This window comes from Pogoniulus pusillus, chromosome 21, assembly GCF_015220805.1.
Source record: "Pogoniulus pusillus isolate bPogPus1 chromosome 21, bPogPus1.pri, whole genome shotgun sequence".
In the NCBI taxonomy this organism is placed as follows: Eukaryota; Metazoa; Chordata; class Aves; order Piciformes; family Lybiidae; genus Pogoniulus; species Pogoniulus pusillus.
In genome coordinates, this window is record NC_087284.1 from 10,367,779 (window position 1) to 10,380,425 (window position 12,647).

General features: G+C 42.1%; 1 protein-coding gene across 16 annotated transcripts in view; it reads right to left on the minus strand.

The window, feature by feature from the left end:
* The window catches only part of LOC135184794 (uncharacterized), a 616,367-nt gene that overhangs the window by 406,110 nt on the left and 197,610 nt on the right, over positions 1-12,647 (minus strand). For 2 of the 16 annotated variants that reach the window (XM_064160882.1, XM_064160883.1), the window contains one exon: positions 5,697-5,751. The exons of the other annotated variants lie outside the window; for them this stretch is intronic. In XM_064160882.1, the coding sequence (XP_064016952.1) occupies positions 5,697-5,708 (12 nt within the window). In that variant the 5' untranslated portion in view covers positions 5,709-5,751. The remainder of the gene's footprint in view (positions 1-5,696; positions 5,752-12,647) is intronic. 16 annotated transcript variants of the gene reach the window in all.

Here is a 12,647-nt window from a genome sequence, read left to right on the forward strand (position 1 = left end):
TCCAACTTCATGTTACCAACTAAAGAAAACAATACTTAGACCAAAAAAAAAATCTGGGACAGATTTTCACCTGGTGTAAATCAGCATAGAGGCAGAACTCTGATGGAATTAGGATGATATGCATTATGTCCCATATATTCCATCTGCATGGCAGATTTCCCTAGCAAAAACCATTGCAATGGCCATAGCCAACTTTCAGTTGTTAAATGTAAAATGCATATGCTGCTTTCACAGCAAGGCAGAGGGAATAAAGATGCCTAGTGGGTTCTGATGCTTTGGACCAGGGGGATGTGCATGAGCAGGCTGGTTGGTTGGTTTTACTTTTAGCGGTGGGGTTTTTTTCTGGTTGTTTGAGGGAGGAGTTGTTGTTTGGTTGGTTTAGTTTGATCATTTGGTTTTGGTTGGTTAATTTTTGGTTTGGTGTATTTTTTCAGTATTCAATATCCTCAGCACCAATTTTTGGGATGATTTTCTTCCTCCAGAGACACGACAGACTATGTTCTTTGACACTTTACTCAAACACAAATTAGCATTATTAAGTAACTGATGTAACAGGCTTGTGACTCCTACTTACTTCTGCAGAACTTCAAAAGCAATTATCCCCTTGTCCCTTCATATGATTGGGTTTGGAAAAGATGCTTTTCAGAAGTTCTAATTTTTAGACTCAAAGAAACATCTGATTTTCAACAGCATAGAGGAATTCTTCCAGGGTTACTTCTAAAGATAACTGAGTATTTCAGTGGTGGTCTTTGTGTAATCAACACATTTTCTTGTCACTTTGTGCTTCAGAGGAAATTAGAAGACATTTTCCTTTCATACCCATCTCCAGCCAATTTCCTCATCATTCTCTCTTTTACACATGAGCACTTTTAACTAGTGTAAATTACACTCTCCTCTTTTTTTCTCCCCCCTCCTAATTTTAGGCTTCCTTCCCCAGCCCCTCTTACCCTTATGATACCTTGCCTTCTCATCAAAGAATAGGCAGGAAATTATTCAGTGGCACTTTCTATTCATTTTATCATTACTCACTACTAGTTAATTTATGTATTTATGCAAATGTATGTCTAAAGCAATCGTTCTTTAATCAGTACCTGGGAAAGTTAGGTTTCCAACAGCACGTTAAATGAAACTCTTTCAGTGATGACTTTGCATGGGTGCAGGAAAAGTCCAGCTGTGTGAACATGCCTAGAGGAGCGCACATGAACGCCTATCCGTACAGAAAGCCATCATTCTAATTATAGACTGGGATCCAAAAACAAAAGCTAAAAAAAGGCTCTCCTGCAGAAAAACAAAGTTACACAGAGCCTCAAGTAATAAAAAGGCTGTGCTGGTTTACACCTGTGGTGAAGGTGGTCTAACTCGCATCCACAAACAACACGTGTCAGACCTGCTCATCCACAACCAGCACACCGAAGGGGGACGTCCATTGCTTGCAAAGTCAAGTCTAAAGAGTGATGCTGCTGCTGCTAATTCATCCAATCTCAAAGCTCCACCAGAGCTGATGAAGAATAAGGGGGGGAAAATCTTGCCTTTTAACATTTTTTATTGCTTTTTTTTCCCTCTCCTTCAAGTTTCTTGCATTACGGCAAAGACAAGGAGAGTCAGAAGTATCTGAACACAGTGCAGACTAATCATGATGCCATTCAAAATATTATCTAGACCTTTAAATGTCTTTTTGCATACTGTCAACGTTAAAGCGCACCGCCTGCCTTCCGATACCAACCAAAACAAAGCAAAACCAGGCAGACCAGAACTCTCTGTACCGGGGTCTGTGGGAGAGCAGCGAGCACGGCAACCACAGCAGCAGCGGCTGCAGCAACGGCAAGGGAAAAAAACCCTCATTTATAACCAGTGACAACTAAAACCTATGAAGTTTTTAAAAGAATGTGATTGTTGTCAAAAGGAATTGGGTACAACAATGCTGCGTTCAGCTCTGGTTCCACTCAAAGCCGTGGCTGAGGGGCTCTGGGAAAGCTGCTGGAAGGCTGGTGGGCACAGACCAGCAAGAAAGTGAATTTTGCATACTGTACGGATCATCGCTCAGTTCAGGGCAGTCATATTGAATCTGTGATCAACCAATTGTGCTTCATGAAACCGTCAGCCCTCATTTGTGTCTAGCTGTTTTCTTCTGTCCTGCTGTAAACAAGCTCTGCTCTGAGCTGTCTCCCTACCCTTATCTGCTTACGAAGATCACACAGACAGACCTCATCAGCAGCCTTAGAGTTAAAGTTAAAGTTACTGCTTCCAGACAGCAGTCCCTACGCAAGCTGGAAGTCAAAAAGAAGAGCAAGTTTGGAATGACAGAGTTTTAGTTCCTTTTAGGAAATGCATACCTTAGATTCATACACATACTGGCATGTTATGTCTCTTTCATGAAATTAAATTAGGTATTCCTAATGTGAACAACTGTTTCTAACATCAGCAAACTAGCTCAGCAGATTCATCCATGGTTTTATTTGTGGGTTGGTTGTTTTGGTTTGGGTTTAGGTTTTTTGTTTTGTTTTTGATTTGTGGTGTTATGTTGTTTTTTTTCCTTTGGGGCCTTGTTTGATTCCAGCCAAAAGAGAAGTAGCTGGAAATGTTATCAATCTGGTAGGGCTCCAAGAACCTAATAATATCTGAAATGCTCTAAGGAGTGTAATGATGGTAAGCAGGAACAGGTATGTTGGCTTCTGTTCTCATTCACTTCAGTGAGAACATTAGCCTTTCAACATAAAGCAGAGCACAGCTTTCAAAGAATGATCCTCTCACATAAAAAGGGATGGAGCCTTACTAAAAGCATATTCCTCTGTGAATGCACATGCACTCACACAAACATGCTGGTTGGTATTTACAGCATTTAATTCTTGGAACCAGCTGCTAAGTCCCTGTTAAGGCTTTCCTTGATGCAGCTGGAGCTGGAACTTTTTCCTTTCTCCTGGCCTATTAGTACTGTGTCTGTTTAAGGGATGGCAGCCAAAGAGAAACAGCTTGCAATTTGCACCTGTCTGCATTAAGCATTCCATGTTAGATTTTGCAGAGAGCAAACTCTTCATTGCTAATGAGAATGACACTTAGTAGGGTCAAACATATTTTTTTAGCTGACGCTGCAGCAAGTAAATAAATAAATGCCCTCTTTGTTTAAGCCTGTTCTGGCTGGAGAATGAGGCTCAAGGAAAATTCTTGTTGAAAAAGAGCATCTTAGTGAAAGGTGAAAGGATCTGGCCAGGCCAGATCAATAAGCCAGGGCCAGTGGTATGAGGGGGTCATGGGTTCAACTAGTTGAACCAGCCAGTGTTGTTCAATACCGTGCTGATGTCATGCCAGCTTCATACGTAAAGATGGCAAGGTTTGGAATTCAGACTAGAGACTTTCTTCCAGCTTCCAGGTTGGTGGGTTGGGGGCAGCGTTGGGGCTCTTCTGGCTTGCCACCTGAAGGCTTGAGGATTTACTGGTGGCTTTGCTTCTACTTTTCATTCTGCTTTCTCAGGTGCTGCACATTTTGTTACCCCATTAAACTCTCCTTATCTCAACCCGCAGAGCTTTTTGTGTTTCTTTCACTTCTGGACTGGTGGAACTCAGCCACTGTTTGGATCTTAACCCGGGAGAGAGGGTCAGCAATGACAAGTGCTAGTTCCTATACTTAGATCAAAATAACCCCTGTGCAATGCTACAGACTTGGGGAAGAGTGGCTGGAAAGCTGCCCAGTGGAAAAGGACCTGGGGCAACTGGTTAACATCCAGCTGAAGATGAGCCACCCAGGTGACCAAGAAGACTAACAGTATTGTGACTTGTCTCAGGAATAGTATGGCCAGCAGGACTGAGGGAGTGATTGTTACAGTGTTCTTGGCACTGGAGAGGCCACATCTTGCATATGGAGTTCAGTTTTGGGCCCCTCACTACAAGAGGTGTCACATCTTGAATGTGGAGTTCAGTTTTGGGTCCCCTATGGAGTTGCTCAAGGAGGCCCAAACAAGGGAAATGAAGCTCATGAAGTGTCTAGAGAATAAGTCTTTTGAAGAGCAGGTGAAGGAGCTGAAGCTTTTCAGCCTGGAGAAAAATAGGCCCAAGTTTCTGAAAGGAGGTTGAAGCAAGGTGGGCGTTGGTCTCCTCTTCCAAGTAACAAGCAAAAGGACCAGAGGAAACAGCCTCAAGATGTGCCAGGGGAGGTTTAGGTTGGCTAGTAGGCAAAATTTATTCCTCAAAAAGGTTGTCAAGCTCTGGAACAGCCTGCTCAGGGAAGTAGTGGAGTCCCTGTCACTAGGGGGATTTAAAAGACAAGCAGATGAGATGCTGAGGGATATGGCTCTGCAGTGGACCTGGCAGTGCTGTGGATTAGATCATAAAGGTCTCTTCCAACCAAAATAATAATTTTATAATACTACACCTGGCACAACTAGTTGTGATTGAACCTTTACATTGCACATGCAGGAACAAAGAGAAGATCTTTTGCCACTTTCCTTACAAAATTCAGAATTCCTTATAAAAATGACCACGTGCAAAGAATCCTTTAAAATTTCTACAGCCTGGGCTATCTTTTGTGGGCTCACAATCTGCTTTGTTTACCTAAATGGTCAGGCCTATGAGCAGATTCTCACTGTAATGAGAATTAAACAGAAATGCATACTGGACTTCTGATCCAGATGTGTTCACTGAAATACAGAGACACCCTTGGTGAACTGTCAAGTGGTGAAGGTGTACATCAAGCAAATAACCCAAATGTGACCTTTCAGCTTTCCATGAACTACCTTAGCACATCTGCTTCTTGCTAGAAAAGAGGCATGGTGCTTGCAGTCAACAGTGTTATCATTTACAATTGCATTGAAAGAAGCAACATATTAGCTTAGATGTTAACAATTTGTCATCCTCTTGCTTGCTCTTAAAACAGAAAAGCCCTCCAAAAAACTCAAGCTACAGAGCTGATGACAGAAACAAAAATGCTAAGGGGAAAAAAAGGCAATGAAATGAAGTAAAACATACTTTTTACTAAAAGCAAACATTGGGGCTGCATTTTGATATCAAATTGTCCTCATTTGTACTTCCTGTTTAAACAATAACTAACATGGTGATGGGTTAAATGAAGTTGAGATTGTCACAAACATGGCCTCACTAGTAATTAATGTAGTTTAATATGGTTGTTGGCACACATCTCACATGACAGATAATGTTCCAACATGTCACTGATAGGACCTTTCAGCACAGCTTTAGGAGATCTACCAGGCATTGCTGAGGTTGGTTAGGTCAAAGGGTTGAACCATGTGTAATTCAGAACAGAGGAGGTCCCACGGTCACTCCACAAAAACAATTACACTACTTATTTCACTCCATCCCTTGCCCGAAATTCACAAGCCTCACAGTTGCAGCGCAGTCAATCTCGCTCTGCCCCGGGGCTAGGAGCCACATGAAAATATGTGGTGCTGTGTTTATAAATCTAATCAAAAATAGAAACAGTAGACAAGCACAATGAGGTCCTACTATGGATCATGGGAATTCTCTAAATTCTGAAGGCACTTTTGTTTAACTTCTGTGGGCCTTCTCCTACCATTACATTGTCTGGTGCTCTCGTTAATCATCCCCTTGACTTGTCAATGATACCAAGGAGCCTACACGTCTGCTCGCTTCCCTCCTGTTACACTACAAATAATATTATGAAATAGCAATGCTAGGAATAGCTCCTTTAATTTTTCTCTTTTAAAGTGTGGGTTTCCTTCACTTACCTCTCTCTCCATCCAGCCTGCCCTTTCTCAGACCTGCAGCAGAAAACGCTTTCTCCTGCAACAAAGGAAAAGGAGCACATCTGATTTTTCAGTCTGTACAGTCTAATATCATTGGATTTACTACACAGACCTGCAGAGCACCGACCTAGAAACCTGCCAGAATGGGGAGGGGTGGGGGGAAGTCTTCTCTTGCTGCAATCTCTGCTCCTGCCATACCAAAGAGTAAAGGGAAGACATAGTGCTCTACCTTGACTTTTTCTTTTTGCAAGCAATTTTGCATCAGATCACATTGTGAACATTGCTAAAAACCACACAAGAGAAACATAGTTTGAACTCAGATGGAGTAGCACCAAGAAAGATGTGCTTTTTGAACAGAACTAGCCCAGAAGGAGACAATTCCTACCCTCAGACAGTAGCTGCTAAAATGATGCTATTTGCTGTGGAGTACATCACATTTGAAGATTACAATACCAAAGCTACTAGGCTTAGGAATGCTCCTGTGATGCAACATTTAGGTAGGTCCCACTCATGCATCATTCTCTGTGCTGGGATTTCTATCAGAAACATGCAGATCATCCTCTACTCTGAGGTTGTAAGCATTAAGCAAATATACAACAACTTTACAAGTTATTTTTCATCTCAGGAATAAGAAAAAGCCTGTATTTTATAGCAGCTACTTTTCTCTCTATATGGGAAAAAAGTACTCATTCAAACCGTCTCAGTCTGACCTACAGTCACAGGACCTGACCAGTAATGAACAGCAAACTTCTTCCTTGACCAGCTTTTCTCTCATGCATTTCTACAGACATCTTCAGATTATTTTGCAGAGTAAATAAACCAAAACAAGACTTTGAACAACTGAAAATATCCCTTCATAAACCCTTCAGAAGCTTAACTGACCTTCTGGTTCAAATGCCCCTTACAAAGTACATGTTTAGCCCCAGTTGAGGAAACTCTCTCTCCTGAGGGCATGGGGCAAAGAAGTGCTGAATTCTAAGCACATACTTAAGTTTCATTGAAATCAATACAATGGACAGTGGTGGAGGCCACATATTCTCAGTTGAAAAAGGCTGCATTGTCACTCTGGTTGCTCAATAATGAATGAAGGGCTGAGCTTTGGCCCAGCTTTTGCTGATGCTGAGAGTCTGCTGACCTTTGCCATCGCTCCTGGATTTCAGTGCCCTTTTTGGTGTGTCAAGGCCGCTGCAGTGATGCTGGGGGCTATGATTCCAGCAACTCCTGCTCCTTCTGCAGCCAGTGCTGTACAAACACTCCTGCCTGTAGCCCATGGCTGTCACAGAAACTATGCCCAAACTCCTCTGTCCTCCATGGTATTGAAAATAAATCCCTCTAAGATCATGCAAGTAGGCTCAGGTCACATATGTTGTCATCATATGTCTCAGAAAACAACCCCAGAATTCCAATTCCAACATCTGGGGGATGGTTTCCCAGGACACAGTACTGTCTTCATCACTTCTCCAGTTGCTGCTCTAATATGCTTGCATGTCCACTGAATGATACTACATTTGAGCCAAATGACATGGCACATTCCTTGTTATGACTCACAGAAACACTCAGGTTGGAAAAGCCCCTCAGGATCACCAAGTCCAACTGATATTCCTACTCTACAAGGTGAACTCTAAACCATATCCCCAAGCATCACATCCGAACGACTTGTAAACACATCCAGGTTTGGTGAGTCAACTACCCCCCTGGGCAGCCCATTCCCATGCCTGAACACTCTTGCTGGGAAAAAAAATTCATAATATCTAGTCTAAATGCACCCAGTAACCGCTTGAGGCCATTCTCTCTTGTTCTATCACTACCCTCCTGTGAGAAGAGACCAGCAGAAGAGACCAGACTCAGATGAGACCAGTAAAAGTATAACCTATGTGAACCAAAGACAACAAAAGGTAGAAATGTCTTCTTTCCTTTTAAAAGCAGCAATGCAAGAAGCTGCCAGTAGGAAGCAATGATAAACATGCAAGACTTCCTCCACAGTCAACATCTGCTCATTGAAGCGGAGCCAAAGATGCAGCACTAAAGTCTTTCAAAGCCAAACGTTAATGCATCATTCTTGGAACTTCATTATAGAGTCTTGGAATTTCATTATAGAGGATGTGATTGAACAAATCAGGAAAGCAAAGACGAAGAACCACAAAGAGTTCAAAGGAGATCCCAATAACATTAGTTCCTCAACAATTACTTTCTTAGAGTTCAGGAACTTGCTTTCATTTGTTTTGTTGTTTTTTTTCTGGGAATGTTTTTGCTTGTTTTGGTTGGGGATGCTTTAGTGTGTCTTTTGAATGAAGGTGCTATACATTGCTGTTCCTATTTTTTAGTACCTAACAGGCAACACATTCAACACTGCACTAACTGATGTCAGCTATGGCCTGACTTAACCTCATCATCCTATTTTCTTTAACTGGAGAACAGCTGAATCATTAGCATTAAACTGGCTTGCAGCCCTGACAGTACAGCAAAAACAAAGTATGTGGTGTTTCTGTCAGTCAGAACACCAACACAAACCTTAATTCAGATCCCAGCTGCTATGTTGTTTTATACCCCACTGATGTAATATTTTGTATGGTTTAGGTGTGGGCTTCAGCTGTGTTTAAGTACATTTGTAGTAAAATAACAAAGCAAAATAACCACTTAGAAGTTCTTCAACTGAATACTTTGATTTCCCCTCTATTTCCCCCCAAAATTATGATCTTTTATTCACAAAAGGAATAAGTAAAGAAAGCACATTAAATGTGTAATACATCTGAATAGCTCTACATAACAAAAACAACCTATTTTTGATCCAAAGGTGGAGGAATTTAGTGAGAGATAGAACACAAATAGCTCCGATAGCACCACCACAACTGTATTGACAGGTTCTTGTCACCAGCCACAGATCTGGAAGAGATAAAACTCCTCTCCACTGGAGCAAGATGAGATACTTCTTTCTCACCTTAGTTGGTAATTTGTGCCATATGAGCCACTAGAAATCACTTGGCCCCTGTGAAGAGTTGGTATAGAGTAAAGGTCTTACAAACAGAGACATATAACATGCTGCTTTTGCCATGCTGGCATGCAGAAGACAAAATGCCCTCTACCCATTTCCTCCCTGAAGCACTCCCAAACACTCAGGCATGTTATCACAGGCCAAGGAGGGCAGTGCTGGGCACAGCTAAGGTGCTGGGGACTGCTGGCAGAGAAACAGCGGGTTCAGCAGAGGAGTAGCAAAGCAACAGTCTGTCATCACAGTGGCTGCCCTCACTCCTTTATCACCTTCACCTGGCACAACCATTTATCACATGCTAAGAAGAAGTGCTGTGGGACCTCTGTGCTACAATATTGGCAGAAACCAGTGAGTAAATGATAACCCCAACAACCTACTTGTAATTCCCTTTGGACTCTCTCATAAATACCAGCTAGCCAGCACTGGTCTTTAAGAAGTATTTCTTCAGGGGAAAATTGCACCTCTGGTGAAGAGAATCCATCAGTCACTTAAATTCAGCAGGACTGACCTTTGAAGCCACAAGCACTGTGCTTATCCTTTGTTAATCACCAATTTTGGGGGGGGGTCCTTCAAAGAAATCTCAGATTCTTTCTACCCTTTCTCCTTTTTCTTTTTTTTTTTTTTTTAATTTAAAAATATTTGACTGGAAATAAGCTTTTAGAAAGATCATCAACACATTTAAAATTAAGCTCTCATCCAATTATTTTGCTTGGTAGGTTATAATACTCCTAACCCTTTTCTCCGTGCTTGGAAAGGTAGATAGGTAAATGATTTTTCCATTGATAAACCTCAGTAGGCAGCTAAGCATCACTCAGCTGCTCACTCACTCCCTCTCCAGTGGAATGGGGGAGAGAACTGAAAGGATTAAAGTGTAAAACTCATAGCCTGACATAAAAACAGCTTAGGGTTTTTTTAAGACAAAAAAAAATCATAACAACAAAACATAAAAACAATTAAAAAAAAAAAGAGAAAGAAAGCCAAACAAGAAACTAAAAAACACCCAAGGAATGAAATTGATATAAACAGAAACAACTGATCACCACCAACTGCTCAATACCCAGCCAGACCTCAAGCCAAGGCAGCCCCAGCCAACCTTTATCTACACTTCTCACTCAGTTCTATTGCTGAGCATAACACTGTATGGTGTGAAATATCCCTTTGGTCAGCTGTCCCAACTTTAGCCTCTTCTGACTTCTTGTACTCTTAAAGCCTGCTCAGTGCTAGGCTGGTGTGAGGAGTAGAAAAGGCCTTGACTGTGTGAGCACTGTTTAGCAGTAATGAGCTCATCCTCCATGCTATCAACACTTGCATCACAAATCCAAATCTTAGCCCTTCAAATCACTTCATAGTAACTCCCAAGTCTATTTCAGCCCAAAGCAGCACACTGCATCATGCCAGCAGTGCCTGTGGAAGTGGCAAATGCCAAATTAAAGTTTCTGTGGCACCATTCTGATAATCCTATCTCCCATCAAATAGATAATGCTGTATGCACCCATCATGCAGCTTCAGAGCCTGTCTTAATGAACCATCATGTTCCAATGAAGGCATAGAGCTCAAGTTTGACAGTGCTCAAATTTTAAGCGATCATCACCTGATAGTTCAGTGCTGAAAGAAGAGCAAAGTCAGCTCCAGCCTGGACAAAAAAGCTTTCCCCAGTGGGATGAGCTTCTAGTTTTGCCTGCTAGTCTTTTCTTTGGCACGGTTGTGCACTGTTGATAAGTGATAGCAGGCAGCAGCACGAAGGGACAGAGCACAGTAAGAAAAAGGGGTTTCATTGGTCACAGTCAAGCTTAAATATCTTTTTCCCTTGTTTTTCCCTCATAAAACAAGCCCAAAAATACTCCACATTCCCTCTGTGACTCTACCAACCATGGTGGATTTCTTCTGACCTCTCTGGATCCAACAGAGAGGCTGAGGGAGCTGGGGTTGTTTAGCCTAGTGAAGAGGAGGCTCAGGGATGATCTCATTGCTGTCTACAACTACCTGAAGGGAGGTTGTAGCCAAGTGGAGGTTGGTCCCTTCTGCCAGGCAACCAGCAATAGAACAAGGGGACACAGTCTCAAGTTGTGCTGGGGGAAGTATAGCCTGGATGTTAGGAGGAAGTTCTTGCCAGAGAGAGTGATTGGCATTGGAATGGGCTGCCCAGGGAGGTGGTGGAGTCACCATCCCTGGAGGTGTTGAAGAAAAGCCTGGATGAGGCACTTAGTGCCATGGTCCAGTTGACTGGCTAGGGCTGGGTGCTAGGTTGGACTGGATGATCTTGGAGGTCTCTTCCAACCTGGTGGATTCTATGATAACATCATTGTATCAAGGACCTCAGCACTGTCACTCTTGACTTCTCTCCTCTAATCCACATCCCTATCCCTACCCAGGGAAAAAAAATCTTTTCATTACAAACCACTTTCATGACTTGGAATTCTTAATTAACAGTGTCTCCACATTACAGCAGCATGCCAGAAGTAACAATCTCTGTATGAAACCTTGCAAAATAATATATGTGCTTTAGAGAAAACACCACTGAATTATTTTCCTTGTGCGAGAAAACCTTACAATATAAGAGTGTACCATACACAAAGGGCAATAAAAATCTACATGAGTAAAACCTCTTTACCATCAGCAAACATGTTAGCAAATGAAATGTATTTTGTCTGGGAACATTTTGAGCTCCAATTTTTAAAAATAAGTGTGTCAGAGTTTCCTCCCTAACTTATTTTCAGGTAATAAATAGTTAATTTTGTGACTGTCTGCATTAGCCATAGATGCTAGCACTTCCTCATGAACTTCTACTATTCGTTCTCTGACTTCCAGAACTAATGCAAAGAAAATCCAAACAGTTCTGGGCTCCCTAGTTCAAGGCAAACAGCAAACTACTGGAGAGAGTCCAACAGGGGCCACTAAGATGAGAGGACAGGAGCATATCTGACAGGGAAAGACCTGGGGCTGTTTAGCCCAAAGGAGAGAAGACAGAGGGGATCTTATCAGTGTTTATCAATATCTAAAGGGCAAAGGCCAAGAACATGGGACCAAACTCTTTTCAGTGGTGCCTAGGGGCATGATAAGAGGCAAGAGGAACTGGAACACAGGAAGTTCTATCTGAACACGAGGAACAACTTCACTTTGTGGGTTACAGAGCACTGAGCCAGCCTGCCCAGAGATGTTGTGGAGTCTCCTTTTCTGGAGACATTCCAAATCTGCCTGGACACAATCCTGGGTCACCTGATTGGACACTGTTTGGGCTTGATGGAATTCTCTGCGTGTTTCATATGCTTCCACACTGCTTTGCGTTGTAGTTTGCAGTTATTAGCAGCTCTTCCCATGTAATCTTAGAATATGTCCTGTGTTTTGATCCAATCTGGGTGGGGAGGGATGGCTTTAATTTGAAAGTGGTTGTAGAGCCCTTTCCCCCACTGCCCTCTTAAATGAAGGTAGAGTTGAGGTAGCAGAGGATGGTTGCCTGACCAGGGAATCTGATTTACAATTAACAGACTTTGGGATTGAAAAGACAGAATTTTGATAGCATTCTAAAACAAATGTGCTTTAGAAAGGAAGATTGTCTAGATGATCCCCAGGGGTCCCTTTCAGTCTCTACTGTTTCATGATAATCTCTGAACTAAAGAAGAAATAGGCAAGGATACATTGAATGCTCATTCAAGAGAGTGAGACTCATAAACATGATTATTTTTCAGATACATACCATGTCAGATATCAATACTGCTGTTAAGAGATCAACTGAGGTTTCTTTCAGTCAAAGAGACAGAAATCAAACCGTATGAGCAATCCCAGAAGGAATCTCTCTAGTCGTTCAAAACCTATTTCACTTGCCTCTGGCGTGTGTTCCTGGATTAGTGTCATACACGTGTCAGCATGACAAGCCATTTGTTTATATAGTCACATTACTGCTCCTTACTTGCTCAAGATACCAACTGACTTTGCCTAAATAATCA